The sequence below is a fragment of the Thamnophis sirtalis genome, unplaced genomic scaffold, assembly GCF_051295495.1.
Source record: "Thamnophis sirtalis isolate CommonGarterSnake01/CBP01778 unplaced genomic scaffold, rThaSir2_p1.2 scaffold_1, whole genome shotgun sequence".
NCBI lineage: Eukaryota > Metazoa > Chordata > Lepidosauria > Squamata > Natricidae > Thamnophis > Thamnophis sirtalis.
The window spans coordinates 150,915,614-150,934,106 of NW_028261381.1; the positions used below are offsets into that span (position 1 = coordinate 150,915,614).

Consider the following 18,493-nt stretch of genomic DNA (forward strand, 5'->3'; position numbering starts at 1 on the left):
GTGAATATTAGCTCTTGCCTTTTTCCTTTTACATTTTTTTTCTTTTCATGATGACAGTGGTAAGGCTCTGCCTCCCCTACCTCCCCTGACTGCACGTCACTGGGTTCAAACAACCATTATTTTGATAATGGTGGATGAGGAATGAGAGAAAGAAGCTGTGAATTGATCTTGCTCAACAAACACTTTGAATCTCTTACTATCCTTCTCATTTTCCTGCTGCAACCTTTCACATTAATCAACGAAGGCTTTTCTTTTCCCTTCCTTCAGCAGGAACAGGATGCACATTTTCCACACAAGACTAATCCACAAGATTCTTTAGATGGGCTAGACAGAATCCAACATATCTGAAGGAATTTGAGGCATAAAATGGTTGCAGCAATTATTTGGGATACATGTTGCATGGCGATTGAGACCATAAGCTACATCATTTTTACTCAAGTGCTTACCTTTTATATAAATGTGTCTTGAGAGATGCCATAAGTTCCTTGAATGGAAAGAATTGGGAAGGAAAGAGAAGAGGGTTCCACCACAAATCCGCGAAGCCCTTATCCGCGGAGACATAAGCGCGAAGACTAATTCGCGCCGTTCGAAGCGCTAAGGAAAAACGCGACCCTACCGCGATGATCCCGGAGGGCAAATCCACGCATTCCCAAACACTCAGTACCCTAAACCTAACCCTAACCCTAACCCTAAAACAAACCCTAAAACAAACCCCTAAATCTAATCCTAATCCTTACCTTAATTGAAATCGGCTTTCTGCCGCGGCGCCATTTTAAAGCGCCCTTCTGTTGCCGCGCTGTTGTCGTGGCGGTGATGACGCGTGGTGATGACGTCGCAGCTTTAGCGACGCGATTTTATCACTGCTATTTTGACGGGTGCGGTTTTGTCGTGCCACGAGAGAAGAGAGCCCTAGTCCTTCCATTGTTCTATTCCATTATTCACTGCAAATGTTTGGCTTGAGGGTGTGTGAGGGACAGCAACCTATTACAAGCAGAATTTTAATCATCCTTCATATACTTTAGAGATTCACTACATTGATTATGCGATAATACTATCAAACATCCACATCTGCTTATCCCAGGTCCTTGGGAAGGACTCAATAGATGGATAAAAATGCTAAATCCACTGTGAATATTTGGCTGACTGTGACAAATCATAATAGCATATCTTCCCAAAGGTGCTTTTTCAAGAGGCAATTGGACTTTCTGGTTTTTCTTTGGAAATGTTTTGCTTCCCTCTAAGAAGCTTCTTCAGATCTAACTGGATGGTGGTGGGGAATGGAATAAATCCAGTCAGAGCTGAAGAAGCTTCTTGGATGAGAAGCGAAACATCTTCAAAGTAAAACCAGAAAGTCCAGTTGCCTCTTGAAAAAAAAAGCACCTTTGGGACAACCATGACCTGGATGACTGAGAATCTCCATAGACATAATAGCCGGCACCTTATGATGTCCTAGGTTTTGGGGAAGAACTTGATGGGTATGAAAGCCAATCACCAGCTAAAGAACTGGCAGGGGGACTTCAGATTGTTGTGAAGAGATAATAATAACTTAGCAATTTATAAATATGTATGCCATCCGACTCTCACTGACTCTGGGCATCTGACAACAATCAAAGAAATTACAATGAAAATCAATAAAAAGTGGCAAGTGTGACAGGCCAGATTATATCAAGGGATCTCTCCTTTCCAAAAGGCCTGGGTGAAGAGCCAAGGCTTCATTGCTCTTCTGGGAAAATGTTCCAGTGAATGTTACAGCATCTATTTCCAGGGAGACATACATGTTGAATTGCTGCCTGCTACAGCAATAAGATTAGTGACATTTCATTGTCATGCACTCAATTGTTGTTTCCTCTTTTGTTACTTCATCAAATGCTGGGTTGTAAACACCAGGAGGGCAAAGACACTTGAATCAACCCAGGGGTGGGATTCAGCGGGTTCAGACTGGTTCGAGTGAATCGGATATTAATTTTAATCTGGTTCGCGGAACTGGTAGTTGCAAGGATTAGCTGACTCCACCTTCCCCACCCCACCTCTCCCAGGAGTTTCCATGCAGACTTTTGGATGTAAGGTAAGTGCAGGGCCTGTGCAGAGTCTCTGGGAGGGTGAAAAACGGGCCTACTGAAAGTACCGGATGTCCGGAAACACATCTGTTTTGGGCCTCCGGAGCCTGGAGGAGGCTGTTTTTGCTCTCGCCGGAGGCTTGAGGAAAGCCTCTGGAGCCCGGGGAAGGTAAAAACATCCCTCCCCACCATGGTGCAGGAAGCCGACTAACCCATGGCCACGCCCACACAGCAACCGGGAGAGAGCCATTTGCTAAAAATTTTCAATCCCACCCCTGCATCAACCCTATTGATGAGTGTTGTTATTAGTATAGATAATTGATTATTAAAAGGCCCAAATGAACTACAGGTAGTTCTCCACTTACAACAGTTTGTTTAGTGACCGAAGTTACAACAGCACTGAAAAATAAGTGACTTACGGCTATTTCACACCTATAACCATAGCAGCATCCCCGTGGTCATGTGATTTATATTCGGATGCCTGACAAGTGGTTAATATTTATGACTGTCGCAGTGTGTCCGGAGTCAGCTGACAAGCAAACTCAGTGGGGAAGCCGGATTCTCTTCCCAACGGTGTTACTAATTTAACGACTGCAGTGATTCACTTAACTAAACGTGGTGAGAAAAGTCATAAAATGGAGCACTTAACAAATTTCTCACTTAACAACATAAATTTTAGGCTCAATTATTGTCGTAAACTCAAGGACTACCTATATTTTCCAAAAGATCAACAGGGCTGAGAGATTGTTGCATTCTCCAGTAGATGGCAGTGCTGTGTTTTGTTTTGTTTTTAAATAGAAGTGGTATAAACCAAGCCTGTATAACCTTGTTTCAATTAATTTTCCTCTCTCCATTGGGGCACACAATCTTCCAAGTCTTCCTTCAGCCAGCCCAGAGGATTCTCCTGAGAAAGTAAAGGAAGTTATGGAGGAAATCAGCTCATTTTTTACATACACCTTTCTCCTCAGCATGGGCTGAAAGGAAAACCTCAAGAACTCATGTGAAAAGCCCCAGGGATACATTAAGCAGGGCTCCTAGGTTAAATTTACAAACAGAGAGTTGGCAGCTGTTCTGTAAGCAAGCCAGAAAGAAGATCTGATCCCAGGTCTTGAGGGTGTCCACGGCCATATCAGCCTTTTCTTCACTCTTGAGATGAGATGTACCAGGTTTCACTCTGACAGTTCCACTCCTGGCCCCTTGGTCTTTAATCAGGGGAGTAGGATAAAGTCACTGGCTTCATACACTACATATTGTTTGCACTGCACATCTATCCGGTCAAGCTAGTGTTGGAAGAAATGTCCTTCTTGGTTCAGTTCCAAGTGGGGGAAAAGACACTGGAGACACGGAGGCTGCTTGGAAAGATGGTTTTAATGGTGGACAGGACCACGTGGCTTGAGGTCCTGGGGAAAAAGGTGATTGCATGCTTCAAGCTGTTGGGTGAAGAAGAAAAGAGGCAGAGATGCTGAAAGTACCTGGTTTTATGCCCTCTCTGGGCTTTGAACCTGAGCTTGTATTCTGATTGGTTGTCAGACTCCCATGGGGCCATACAGGGCAACTCTGTAGGCTGTATTTTGAGTCCAAGTTTGGTTGAGCATTGCTTCTTTCCAGGTGCCCTGTGGTGAGATGGGTAAAGGGCAAATACTATCATGCCTTAATCCCATCACCTTGGAGCTGAAGGGGAGAGGTCTTTGTTATGTAGAATAGATTGGTTCAGGCTTTTTAATGGCCCATTGACAAAGGTGGGGGCTATGAAGAGTGAGTCTATTTCCTGCCTAAAAACATGTTTCTCCATTTCTTATCCAGGGAAATATAATATTCTGCCTTTTCAATATTTCCCGGGATATTTCATTTTTCTAGGAGTTTTTTTTTAAAAAAAAAACTTTCTACAATGGTTTAATGATGGACAGGACCACATGGTTTGAGATCCTGGGCAAAAGAAAAAAGGGAAGAGATGCTGAGAGTGCCTAGGTTTTATGCCCTCTGTTGGGCTTTGAATTTGAACTAGTGTTCTGATTGGTTGTCAGACTCCCATGGGGCCATGCAGGGGTAACATTGTAGGTTGTCTGTGTCCCAGGCTTGGTTGAGCCTTGCTGGGTGATGTTGCAATGAAGGGGCTTTGAGCAATTCCTACTATGGCTTTGCCTGAAGGAAGTAGATCTTTGTTATGTAGAATAGACTGACATAGGCCTTAATGGCCCATTAACAAAGGTGGGTGGGTGGGGGCCAGGGGAGGGTTCCTGCCAGTTCTAACCTCTTCTATAGAAGAGGTTCCACAAATCTACCGTGCCGTTTAGAACCGGTTCCAGCTCCCTCCCCCCGCCCATCTGCACATCAAGATGAAGAGTGAGAGGAGGAATTCTGGGAGTTGAAGTCCACAAGTCTTAAAGCTGTCAAGTTTGAAAACCCCTGGTGGTTTTTTTTGAAAGGGTTAGGGGTGCAAGGGTCTTGTAACTTGACAGCTTTAAGACTTGTGTGCTTCAATGCCAGAGTTCCTGAGCCAACATTTTGGTTGCTAAGCAAGAGCGTTGTTAAGTGAGTTTCACCACATTTTACAATGTTGACCATGCCCACCCAGTCACATGGCTGGCAAGCCACTCCCACCCAGTCACATGGCAGGCAAGCCACTCTACCCAGTCACATGGCCAGCAAGCCACTCCCACAAAGCAGGCCACACCTACAGAAGAGTTTCTAAAAAAATTTGAAACCCGCCACTGGTGGGGGTTGAGTTTCTTCCTCCCTTTTAGGGGAAATATTCTGCCCTTTTAATATTTCCTAAAATCTCTCATTTTTCTAGGAGAGGGGTTGATGCTAACTTCCTACACTAACATTAGGCATCTCGCCCTACAAACATGGGCGAACATACTGTGAACATTGGATTTGTATTTATAGAGGATCCAATAACATCTGCAGCTTTCCTTGACTTACTACTCAAAGACAACTTTGAGTTGCCCTTTAGAATTTCTAGAAACAATCAGAATTGTGTAGCCTTTGCAATTGTTTTCACTTGGAACTCACCGGGAATGTGCATGGTTTAAAAAGGATTTGAAAGAAGTTCTTGGGGACATTGCGTGAGTACAAGCACACAGCATCCCTCTGTTAATGTAAGCAGCCTTTCTTTTTCATACTTTTTCATGAGCTGATGAAATATTGTTGCTTCGAAGAATCCACTTAAATCAAAATGATTGGGCCCCTTTTTCTCGGGTTCATAAAATCAGACTCAGATTGCAAAGTTATAGAGTTGAAAGGAGATACCAGGAGCATCCAATCCAACACTCCTGTGGAAATTTGGAAAAAAACCCACCACTTTATTGCAGAGAGGAATTGCGCTCATGGGAGAGGCAAGGCGTATCTTCCAAAACATGTTGATTATGTGCACAGAAAGCTCTTCTTATTGCTTCTTATCTCCAGTTCAGAGACACTTGGCAGCAGAGAAAGTCTTCCAGAATTTAACAAGGGATCTGGAAGGCATCAACTGGACTTGCCAATGGGACATTGGTGTTCCTTGTGCCTTACAGAACATATGCTTTACTTATACGTTGCCAAGTAAATCAGGAAAAAGTTCTGCTTGCTTGGGATTCTGTATGACTAAAGCAAGACTGATGAGCTAGTAAAGGCAATGACCTATGTCTGTTCTTAAAACAGCTTTCCTTAACTCAGCATTTGCTGATGTATGGGAATTCCCAGAATTCTCATAAAATATGGGCTACAATAGTTGTGACTTCTGGGAAAATTTACATATTTTAATCCCAATGTGTCTCAAGAACAAGAGTTAAGAAACGTTGATTTAAAGCAAATAATGGATGGAAAGGACTTTTTCTCATTGGTAGGTAGTGATTTTTCTAAACAAAAATTATAATAGATGTTACCAATCACATTATTATTTGCCCAGTGAAAGCAACAGTGGGTTGGATCTTTCATATAGTTGCCTCTGCCAATCCAGCCATGGGGGGTGGGGGAGGGAGGAATGAAAATAATTTTAGCTTTTCTTTGTTCTTAAGAACTTGATAGTCTTTGAACGTAGAGCCATTTGAAATCAATGTGAGGCCATTATCTAAAGTTTATAAAGTTTATCAATAGATAGATGAAAGATTATGATAATAGATAGGTAGGTAGGTAGGTAAAGAGAAGAAAAAAAATTAGGAAAACTGATGGTAATATGTAGGAATTATACCCCTCAAAAGACAGTATAGGTAGTTATGCTTTATTTAGTGTGATGCTGGATTTTAATGAATGTGCAGTTTCTTCTCTGCATACCAAAAGGATCTTAAGAGTTTCTAAATTCTTATAGGGCATTTGTGGAAAAGGAACCCATAATTGGTTATAAGAAAATAAATTTACCCAGAATCATAAGTCTGAGTGAACAAATACAGTTGATAAAATAATATGTATGGGGACATGAGATCAGGGAAAAGGATTCCAGACCCTAAAGTCATCATTCAGTGATATTGATAGACTCTAAATAATGTAGTACAGTTTGGAATGATGAATAAAATTTCATTTTGATCCAACTGTTTTGGAAACACAACCAGAAATTTGCATAGAGGCCATTTCTATGATCTAAATAGATCTGAGCTCACACTAAGAAGGAACAAAGCTACATTAGGTCATATGGTTTATTGTAAAAGTTTATTGAAAATCTATTGGTTGGTTGATTGATTGATTAGATTTGTAAGGTCCCCCAATTAAGAAACAAACTGTAAGAAGCAAGGATTTTGTTTTCTCAGCAATAAGTCCAAATGCTTATGTCATAGATAGAATATCTGTAGTTTCAGCCACAAAATATGTCTGGCTGTCACAACTGTTGTGCTAGTTGGGTTCCTGCTGTCATTAGTGGCAGGAAGTTAAACAACTGGATCCCACCCAGTGTCTTGATCCAGATCTCTTTGATGATGGGACACAGTCATACTGCTACATTCCCACTGCTAATGGAAGAGATATATGTAGCAATAACATGTAATTGATTATAGGCAGTCCTCAACTTACAGCTATTTGTTCATTCAAAGTTACAAAGGCACTGATGGTGACTTATGACTGTTTTTCATACTTATGACTGTTGAAGCATCCTTTGTCAGGTTCCAAGTAATACATCTATCACAAATTGAACTCCGAGGCATTTCGTTTCTCAAAGTAAAAATTTATTTAGATACACCATATTGGCACTAACTGGTGGAAAGCCAGTATTGAAGTTCCTGGGCTTTTCACCCAATATAAGTTTCAGATTCTCAAGTTTCCAAAACAAACCAAGATGGGAGCGGGTTGCTTGGCGACTTCTCCTGTCACCCAGCCATTGGAATGTCCTTGACTCATTGGCTAGCTATGATGTTATGACTGAAGGGTCTATCTCAGTGGTGGGACTCAATTTTTTTTACTAAAGGTTCTGTGGGCATGGCTTGGCTTGGTGGGCGTGGCAGGGGAAGGATACTGTAAAATCTCCATTCCCTCCCCACTCCAGGGGAAAGTTACTGCAAAATCCCCATTCCCTCCCAATCAGCTGGGACTTGGTAGGCAGAGGATAGATGGAGGCGAGGTCAGTCAGAGGTGGTATCTACCAGTTCTCTGAACTACTCAAAATTTCTGCTACTGGTTCTCCAGAACCGGTCAGAATCTGCTGAATACCACCCTTGGCCTATTCTCCTTCAGCTCAACTATGTCAAACTGAATTCCTATTAGAATACCCAAAGATGCAAACAATCCCACATCCAAACCTTGTGGTCTTGTAATCAAAATTTAGACGTGTGGCACCCAGAGGTGGGTTCCTACCAGTTTGCACCTATTCGGTAGAACCGGTTCGTCAAATCTACCGAACCGGTTAGAAGAGGCTCCACCAGTGGACCCGGAAAGCAGGCCACACCTACAGAAGAGGTTCCAAATTTTTTTGAAACCCACCACTGGTCCTTGGATATGATTATTCTACACTATCGTGCTCATATTTATAAAACTCAGTGCCTCTGTGAAAGGTAAGGATGACTACTGCGTTTATGGTGCAATCAGAACATTGCATGTGTTGAAGTTAACGCAAACCAAAGATGCCTTTTAAAAAACAAGTTTACATCATATTCTTATGCATGCCAGTGCTGTGTGTGAGGTAATTTAAGGTGGTTCTGACAAGTGTCGTCGGCATCTTCATATCCAGTCACATGGGCAGCAAGCCACTCCCACAAAGGAGGCCACACCCACAAAGTAGGTTCGAACAATTTTTGAAACCCACCACTGGTGGCACCTGATATATATTTATGATGGGTTGCAGTGTCCTGGGGTCATATGATCACTTTTTATGGCCTTCTGAGAAGCAAAGTCAGTGAGGAAGTCAGATTCACTTAACAACAGCTACTAACTTAACAATTGCAGTGATTCACTTAACAACTGTGGCAAGGAAGGTCGTAAAATAGGCAAAATTCACTTAAGAATTGTTAAAGCAACAGGAATCTTGGGCTCAGTTGTGGTTATCTTTATGAAAGAGAGACAAAGTGTAGGAAAACATGCTATCTATGCCCATCAATGGATATATGAGTATGGTGTTCTGACCTAGGCTTCCCAAGAACATGAAACAAACTCCTTGTCCTGACAAAAATCCCTTTTATTAATTTACTGTGAATTCTTCCAATTCACATCCAACAAAGTCTTTCAAGGGAGGATTTGCAGTCACAGACCTTATCTGGTTTGGAGAGCTGCCAAGCCGATATCTTCAGAACCTGGCAAAGAGTCTCAGAGAGTCACGAACCAATGAAGTTAACTAACTGTCTCCTGCAAACTCCACTCCTCTTTTGCTCCTCTTTTATTTCCTCTGGGTGGGTCCATTCATCATCCACCTGTGGCCTTACTCCCAAGTCAACCCCTATTTTTTAGCTGTTCCCTTCATGTGGCAACTCTGCGCATGCGCACAATGAAAACAGGCTCCAGCTGTTCATCTGCCTCACTGATATCTGACTCTGAAGGCAGCTGATAAGTGGCATACAGCTCTGGCCCTCTCTCTGCCTCTGACACAGCCCTCATCAGAGCCTTCCCCAGACTGCAGGACTGGCCCATGTTCCTCCCCAACCTCCTCACTGTCTGAATCTGCTGCCAGTTCTGCTGGTGGGCCACAACATATGGGCATGAGAGCAGCTGTATGCAAGCCTCCTTTCAAATCCCCTCCAGCTTCTTTTGCAGCTTTGAGGGCCAAAGAAAGCACTTGATAATTTCACTGGTTTAAATCCAAATATAAAGGTTCACCATGTCCTAGTCTACTAGATCTCCACTGGGAAGTCTCTGGCATGCTCTCTTTCACCTCCCCCCACCAGAGTGCTGGGCAAATAACCCAGCAATGTTGTTTGGCAGCAATGGGTGTTCCTTCCATTTTCTCTTCTCTTTTAATTAACATCCGAGATCTGATCTACTTGCTCTATAGAAGCTTTTCTAGAAGAGCGGTTCCACCCAATGAGATACACCTCTCCTTTGCAAAAGAGCCAGAACTGCTTCGAGAACCACACACGGTGATGCCACTCAAGCTTCCATTCCAAAAGGTGTGGTGCTCCCAGTTAACTCATCTGAGTTGACTGAACTTTTTTTTTTTGGCAAGGCCTTTGAAACACCCAAAAGGCAAATGAAGCCTTAGTTAGCCAGACACCTGCTCGCTCTAGGCTAGCAATTAAAGAACACTGCAGGAATGCTTCCAAAAGCCAAGGAAATCAGGGTGGAAAGGCTAGACTGCAGAAGGCAGTGTGCCTAGCTAGGAATAGCCAAGAAGAAATCTAAAATAGGTTAGCTTTGTAATAAAGTCTGGCACCCCATCAGTCTGCAGCTAATATGCAGATACCACAACTTGCGGCAGATTGAGTACACTGAAATCGTTCCCATGATATGCAAGCTTGTTCTCCGGTTTTGCTCCCAAGTTACAGCTGTGTTCAGCTCTCACTCTTGTAAGAGCTCCTCAGCTGGTCTTCTGCAATCATACATGTGATACTTTAAAAAATATGGATTTTATTTCCCGTTTTACTTTGCTTTTCCTTTTAGCTGCTTCAAATCCCCTGTGGATAGAAAGTCAGCCTCAAGTGAAATGTTAAAATAACCAAGCAAGTAGACAAACATTTGTGCCTGGTGTAACCATTTGTGGATCTCCCAATACATCCAGAGAAATTAAATAACAATAGCACTTAGACTTATCTACCACTTCATAGTGCTTTTACAGCCCTCTCTAAGCGGTTTACAGAGTCAGCATCTTGCCCCCTACAATCTTGGTCCTCATTTTACCCACCTCGGAAGAATGGAAGGCTGAGTCAATCTGAGCCGGTTAGATTTGAACTGCTGAACTGCAACTATCAGTCAGCTGAAGTAGCCTGCAGTACTGCATTCTAACCACTGCGCCACCTCAGCTCTAAAAACAAAAATAAATAAGTAGCAATAGCAATCCTAAAGGAAACCAACCCTGATTTTTCTTTGGAACCACATACTGAAACTGAAGCTTCAATACTTTGGCTACCTAATAAAAAGAGAGGACTCATTGGGGAAAAAAAACTCCTGATGTTGGGAAAGGTTGAAGGCAAAATGAAAAAGGGGATGACAGAGCATGAGATGGATAGGCAGTGCCACTGATACAATGAACATGATTTGTGCAAACTCCAAGAGACAGTGGCGGGCAGGGGCCCTGGCATGCTATGGGCCATGGGGGTCACCAAAAAACAGACACAGCTTAGCGGCTGAATAACTAAAAATAGCAATGCAGCCCATAGTTCCAGGACTGCTATTATTATTATTGGTATTCAAACCGCCCTGTCAATGATTTGCAAATCAAAACAGCTGTCGACTTCTGCAGAGCTTCCTAATGCAGGGGTCTCCAACCTTGGCAACTTTAAGATTTGTGGACTTCAACTCCCCGAATTCTGGGAGTTGAAGTCCACAAGTCTTAAAGTTGCCAAGGTTGGAGATCCATGTCCTAGTGCATGGTGATTGTTGAATTGCTATATAATCTTATCAGGGAAAGATGATACATTTTTTATAAATAAAGTCTCCATTTGTCCACCGCTCAACCCATCCAGCAAAGTTACCCGGATAATTTCCAATCATTTATTTCACGTCTTTTAAGGTGTCAGGACTGTGTATTAAATCTGGAATACTTGGAGAAATGTCTCCCCCTCCCGCGCCCTATATGTTCCCAAAGTCAAAACAGTGGCTTTGTTCTAGATTGGTAGAACTTTTCAATACAGCTGACACCATCATCATACGATGGTGGCACAATTTTCTCCACTGCTGCGTGGTGTGCCATGAAGAATTTGTCGGGGGGGGGGGGGAGAAATGACAGTGATCTCATACCTCATCACCTTAGTTCTTACAACAATGCTGAGCATTGTCATTTTCAGCCTTGGACTAAACAAACCAGACTATCCCTATCAGTTCATCATTCAGTTCCCACAGAATTTTTTTAAAAAAGTTCTTCTTGCGTGTTTTCTACTACTGCTACCAAAGAGGCTAAAATAGAAATAAGAGTATTTTCCCAGAGATGCTCTTATGTCTAATCGCCTTTCTATATACTGCGGTAGATAATAACCTATTAGATATTCTCATTGCTAACTTTTGTTTTGTCTTTGAGGTTTCCTGATCAATACTTGAAAAAGAGGCCTTTGGGAACTCTGCCTAAGCTGGCCTGAGCTTTTAAAGAGCTGGGGAGGGCGAAAAACTGTCCCAACGGCCCAACCAGAAGTTCTGAACTTCTGGTTGGGTCATTGGGGCCGTTTTTCATCCTCCTCAGCCTCTGGAGGCTTTCCTGGAGCCTGAGGAGGGCGAAAATGGCATCCCCTGGCCCTCTGGAAGGATGAAAAATTAGTGGCCGACGTGTGCATGCGCACAGGAGTTGACGGCTGGCATGCCACCAAATATGGCTCTGTGTGTCACATAGGTTTGCCATCACGGACCTAGGAGAAACAAATGCATAAAAACTTCCACACTAGCACATTCCAAGATTAAAGAGACATATGAATTATATTTAAATAGTATTTCAGTGCCAGTGTATAAATGTCGAAATATCTTTTTAGAGTTTCTGGTTCTATGATAACGCAACACTGGATTTGTGCAATAAGAGCATTCAAGGCTTTGGGTGGGGAGGTATGTATGGTTTGAAAAGCATTTTTCTATAACAGAATAAATGGTGCTTTTCTCAGGACAAGTCCAAATGCTATTTCCAGAAATGTATTTATTGGGATAGAACAAGAGTGTCAAAACTCAATTTTATTGAGGGCTGCATCAGGGTTGTGTTTGACCTGGGGGGGGGGGGAGGTCAGGGTGAATGTGGCCAGGATGGGCATGGCCAGCTTGACATCATGTCAAAGGTGCCAGTGGTAGCCTGAGGGCTCTGCCAGTGAAAACGGACTCCCGAGCTCCATTTTTGGCTGCGACTGCTTCCTGCAACCCTCTGCCAGCAAAAATGGAGCTCAGGTGGTCCTCCCATGCTCCCTTTTTGCTGGCAGAGGCACCATGGGCCAGTCCTTTGCTGTTTTGAGGCTGACCCTGTGGGCCAGATATAAACACCCAGTGGGCCGGATCCGACCCGAGCCTTGAGTTTGACACCCCTGGGATAGAGGGTCAACAGTACACTTGGGAAAGATATAGCTATCAAATCTTCATTTAAAAAGTGTGTTGTTTGCATGTTAAATGTCATAAATCCATCAATTTGTTTTAAAATTTACTCAAGTATAAATGATACTGAATATCCTTAATTTTATGTATACTCTTTATTGCATATTGTTGTTTTTCTTTAAAAAATGTACAGTCTTGCAACATACACATCATTTCCTGCTAGCTAAAAACATCTGTGTATCTAAGATCCACTACATGGTTTGCTACTCCTAATCTACTTAGTATATTTCAGTTTACAAACTATCACTTTTTTTTTCCTCTCTCTTTTTTGGCATTATTTTGTTTTAATTACACACCCAGGAGCAATGCAAAGAGGAAAATTATAATGAAAATAGAGTGGCTACTTCCACCAGCACCAGTCAAAAAATGTAATTTACAACAAATGGCACATGGGATTAACCTGTACATTTATTTAAGAAAACAAACAAGAACCAAAAAAAAAAAAAACCTCTCTCACACAAGCACAAAGAATTTGCAAATGCAGCCTTCCAAATAAGGCTTGTTGCAGATCAAGTTTAATTTGGAAGCACAAGGAATGGTTTTCACTGGATCCTTGCTTCCTTTGCTTTGTAATCCGTGCAGTAGAGATTGCGAGAAATCCAGGGAGATCCAGTAATCCAACCTACAAAACAGAAAACAACTTCCCCTTGAAGATATTTCTGACAGCACAACACAAATCAGTCAGCTGTCTCAATTTGATACTTGATGTACTAAATGCCAAAGAAGGTTTTTGGGTTGGAGTGGAGTGGGCAGGGGCAAAACCCTACAAGTGATGTGCTTGACTAATGAGCCCAGATTTATGCTGGATCCAAATAAAACATTGTCTTTCTTTTGACTGGCTTTGAACAGATCAGCATTGAGTATTACAGAGTTTTCAAGGCAGAACCAAAATTGCTGTTCCTTTAAAGTAGTATTTTTTTTAATCTATTTTTAATCTAATTTTAAGGGCTTCTAATTTTAAGATTTAAGGGCTTCGACTCACAGAATTCATCCGCCAGCTGTAGGAGTTGAAGTCCACATATCTTAAAGTTGCCAAGGCTGGGAACTTTAAGGGCTTCCACTTTAATTTGCACTGCCTTTCACTTTCACCTTCTGACTAATCCCATCCAATTTACAGTAGGATGATTAAACAAGGTAAGCTGATAGGGATCCTCCCAAAATGAATGTGTGCCTATCTTACAGATGCACACAAACAACCTTGCTGAAAAAATGACAGAAAGAACTATCTAAGTAATTGTCCAGCTTGTTGTGTATTTCTGGATAACTCCACTGGAAAATCCAAACACTGCCTCAGCTGTGTCTACTCCATGTAAAAGGCTTCCTAATGGGAATGTGAATCAGTCCTGGGGGGTGGGGTGGAAGTGGGGGCTGGAAATAAAGGTACTCACTTTTCAGCAAGACACTTTCTATGGTGGTAGAAAGCGTGCCAAATTCTTAAATGCCTATTGGATTGCAGGGCTGGTCTTCACGAGGAGACTGAACGCTACAGCACTTTTCTGCTCGTTTTATATTCAAAATAATGCTGGCTTTGTCTTTATTCACGTTTCATTTCAATGCACCCTCTGATCTATCTGAGCTCTTTCTCATCCTCAACGCCCTAAAAATTGTATCTAACCCAATTTTCTTCCATCTATAAATACAATATATACATATAAAAGAGAGGCACTTTAGTTTTAAGTAACAGTTATGACCAACTTGGATGCTTTCTGCTGGAGCAAAGCTTTTGCTCAGCTGCTCTCTTCAAGGACTCAGATAATCAGCATTCTCACTCTGACTGTTTTGCAAGGTATTTGACGAGCCATCCAGGTGTACAGTTTATTGAAAAAGGCTGCAGTTTAAGAAAAATGACAGTTCAAAAAATAATAATACATGCACGTGCCTACATACCCACACGCACAAACAAACAGATCTCTCTGACAGCTCTCTGTGGTGTGATCTTCACAGCTTTCAGATTGCAAAAGGATCTGGGGATCCCGGCAACAAGAACTGTATTTTGTACAAACTAGTTTTTTTTTTAATACAAAACCGCACATTTCTTTTACAGTTCACATGAGGAAAAGTGCTATTCCAATTCCCCAATTCCCCACTTTTACTAGTTCCCTCCCACCCCCACAAAAAAAGTTTCAAACAGCATTAACTATCTAGTGCAAGGACAAAAAAAATAAAAAAAAAAATAAACAAAATCCCTGTTCAATTTCAGATAACAATATGAGGATGGTTAAAAAAAAAAAAAAAGCCACGCAAGAGAAATCCCACAAATAAATAAAAGAGGGAAAAAAAGAGCAAAAAGTAACAGTCTTCAATATTCTCTATAAGATTAAGCCACGCTATAAAAAATTGGCATTTTAAAAACATCTTTCCAATTTCTTTGTATTACTATTGTTTTTAAATTATTAATTACTCCCTGAGCAATCTGATGTTTTTTTTTGTTTTTGTTTTTTTTTTGTGATTTTTTTTTTTAAAGATTTTGGATCAACATTTTTTATAGGTAGCTCTGCTTAACACTTCTGCAAGAAAAACATGAATAGCAATATAATTTTGAGGGAGGGGGGCGTTCCTGCTGCTCTGCATGACACATTTGGTCCTTAAATCTCTCTCCTCAGCTCTGGAGTTCATCAAAGCCTTTGACCAAAGCTGTTTCCTTTGGGACAAAGGGCAAACTTTGAAATAAGTTTTACCTATGCTTGTTCTGCAAACAAAGGCCTCTGTGTGCTGCCAATCAACCCAAGGCCATAGGATCATCAGGAGAGGACACGAACCTCACTGCTTACTTAGTAAGAGCCACCTTTATTTTTCATGGCAGCAATTCTCAGCTAAACTCTTAAAAAACTCGAGGCACTACATTCACTTGGTCCGCTCCTGGTACTGCTTGACTAAAAACTTAGCTCTTTAAACTTTCGTGGGCACGTATGGAGGATTACATATAGTGCCCAATATCTGCAGGTATGCCCCCAATCCCCCCCCTCCCCAAGGCTCTTCTGGAATCACCGCTGATTAGACAACTGTTACAAAACGGAACTGGCCCAGAGTAATTTCTGACCTACATTTACAGAGAATATAGTTTGTCTTGCTGGATAGGGAATCGAAACAAAACAGAATGAACACATAGATTCTTGGATCCATTTTCCCCCCCAAAAAGAGAGAGCACTCCCCTCCCCAATTCCCCATTGGTCTTCAATAAGAAAACAAATTAATTCTATAGGTGCATTATTACAGTAATGAAAATCTCCCCAAGGAGTCCAAAAGTGCTGGGAAAGAATGAAAAAGAGAGATTAGGGAACAAAAGGAGCCAGCACAAGAATTACAAGGGATGTTCAAGTTTTAGGTAATAATAGACACAGAAGATAGTATTTGTTTTTTTTTTTTCTGAGCGATGCAGTTCAGGCTGAACAAGAAGAGTTTCTAATGGACTTTTTGCCACTGTATTCCCAGCAGTGATGAGTCAGTCAAGGTGGGTCCATCCAGGTCAAGATGATCTTGGGTCACCCTGCACCTATTTCCCCCTCAGTATCGGCCTCAAAGACCCCAATAAGCCGAGCTGAATGTTATTATTCAGCCTCCCTCATCCCCCCCCCATTTCTGCCTCTTATCAGCCTCCCTCTCCAACGTTTGTGCTTTTGAAATGGAGAAGCTGCTTGTGGAATGCCACTATCATCGGTAGAAAAGGGAACATTCGTTCAAGCAGTAGCAACCGTGCGTGCTTACAAGCGTCTCCACACACACCCTTTTGGTCTCCATCCACCCAGAGAGACTTGTATCTACAGCACATATACACCCACATATGCTTCCTTTAACACCCGCTCACGCAGACATGCGGGGTTGGGGAGGAAAGATGCCACTGTGTGTGACCACCAAGGCAGAAGGCAAAAAAAAAAAAGGGACCAGGTTTTACCAGATTATTGGTCAGGTTTCTTTTCTCCCCCTAACACTCTTTAAAAAGACGATGTTCAAAAGTTGAGTTTTGTGATGGGTCTCTCGCGACTCCCGTCTGCCAGCTGATTAGTGATGCGTTTGCGATTGCGCTTCAATTTAGAAAGGTCTTTGTCAAAGACTTCCCCGGACCTCAAAGCGGAGACCAGGTCATCAAACTCTCCACCTTCTTCACTGTTTTCTTTTGCCTTCCTAGCCTTGCGCTCCCTTTCTCGCTGTTCCTTGAGCTGAAAGAGAGGGAGGGGGGGGGAAACAATCTTAGTTTCCACGTTGCAGCTATTGAAAATCCCAAGAAAGGCTGCACGTGATCTCACGTGTGTATGCGGGAAACAGTTCAGCTAGTGAAAGGCTGCATGTTCCAATGCGGTGAAGTCCGTTCTATTTGGAAATATAAATGCATTATCAGAAATCTAGAATGAGTGGTCCTTCTCTTGGGCCTGCAGAGAAAAAGGGCCACAGTACTTTTCACATGTTGAATTGTGACTGAAAAAAAGTGTTGTGGGAGAATGGTGATGTTGGAAGGAAGGTACTTGGGTTACAGATTTACAGACCAGGACCCATACTAGCGGAAGCTAAACTCAGTGGAAGATTTCACATGAACTGCATGCAGAAGGGCCTAAGCCAGAGGTCGGCAATGTTAAAACACTCAAAGAGCCACAAAGGTCCTAACTGGAAGCCCCCAATTCAATTCTGGAGCTGATGGGAAGTCACGTTTCCCCACCATAGAGTCTCCACCTAGCGTGGTGTCCTTTTTCCTCTACCTGTCCTAACCAAAAGACCTATCAATTGTGGAGCTGACCATAAAACCAACCCCTTGCCACAGAGTCTCCTTCTGGGGCGCCCTGCTCCCCCGCCCTCCCAACCGGAAGATCTTCTCAAAAGTGTGGTGCCAACTGGCGACAGGTAGCCGCAGCAGAGGGATGAAAGAGCCACATGCAGCTCCAGAGCCGTGGGTTGCTGACCCCTGGCCTAAGCAAAGGCCTCATGACTCCCAATCAAAAGTGGCAAAGATCACTTTTTGCTGAAAGCTTTGTGAGCTCCTGCTAGTCCGAACAGGCTGATGTCTATAATGCTCTGACTCTACAGGAGGCAGGTTCTGAAGTTCATATAGGAAATAAATTAAAATATGCCCTAGAGCAGGGGTCTCCAACCTTGGCAACTTTAACACTTGTGGACTTCAACTCCCAGAGTTTCTCAGCCAGCAAAGCAAAGCTGGATGAAGAATTGTAGTAGTTGAAGTCCACGAGTCTTAAAGTTGCCAAGGTTGGAGACCCCTGCTCTAGAGAACAACAGATTGACTATCCTTGCTACTCTTGCTGTGTTAATACAGATGTTTTCTGTAATGTAATGCTGTCTGGATGCCATGCAATGCATCTTCTGTTGGCAATGAAAGTTCAACACTTTTGGAAGATGCCAACTTGGGTAAGACTATGCCATTGGATGTAGAAGTGCCTTTTTGTAGTACCTGAGCTTCCATGCGTGCCCGTCGCTCTTCTTCTTCTTTCCTCTTCCTCATGTTTTCATTCTCTTGTTTAGCCTCATTTACAGCTTGAAGGAACTGGTCAAAGATTCCAAAGAACTCATCTGGTTGTGTTTTGCCAGAATCTTCTCCAAAATGCTTCACTGCCTTGATAAACTAAAGGAAGAAACTAGTAAGCTTTTTGAAAATTCTCCCAGATTTATCCTTTTTCAGTCTAAGAAAACATAGTTTAAGATCAGAATCGTAGTTCCAAGCTTAATTCTCTTCCATCTCTTCCTTTAGACAAGGCCATAAATAATAGGAACTGTGAGAAACTAATCCATTATGACAAGTCTGGGAAGTCTTTTGGAAGTCAATGAATATATGTGACATTTTGTTATCAGGTTGCGAGCTGGGATTGTCCTAAGTATAGATAATA

At 42.3% G+C, this 18,493-nt stretch overlaps 1 protein-coding gene across 2 annotated transcripts in view; it reads right to left on the reverse strand.

Annotated features, from left to right (window-relative positions):
- Positions 1–12,736: 12,736 nt before the first annotated feature.
- Positions 12,737–18,493, reverse strand: part of DAAM1 (dishevelled associated activator of morphogenesis 1) — a 158,997-nt gene continuing 153,240 nt past the window's right edge. For both annotated transcript variants that reach the window (XM_087727805.1, XM_087727798.1), the window contains 2 exons: positions 18,061–18,231; positions 12,737–16,822 (listed from right to left, as the gene is read on the reverse strand). In XM_087727805.1, coding sequence (XP_087583931.1) covers positions 16,613–16,822; positions 18,061–18,231 — 381 coding nt within the window. In that variant the 3' untranslated portion in view covers positions 12,737–16,612. The remainder of the gene's footprint in view (positions 16,823–18,060; positions 18,232–18,493) is intronic.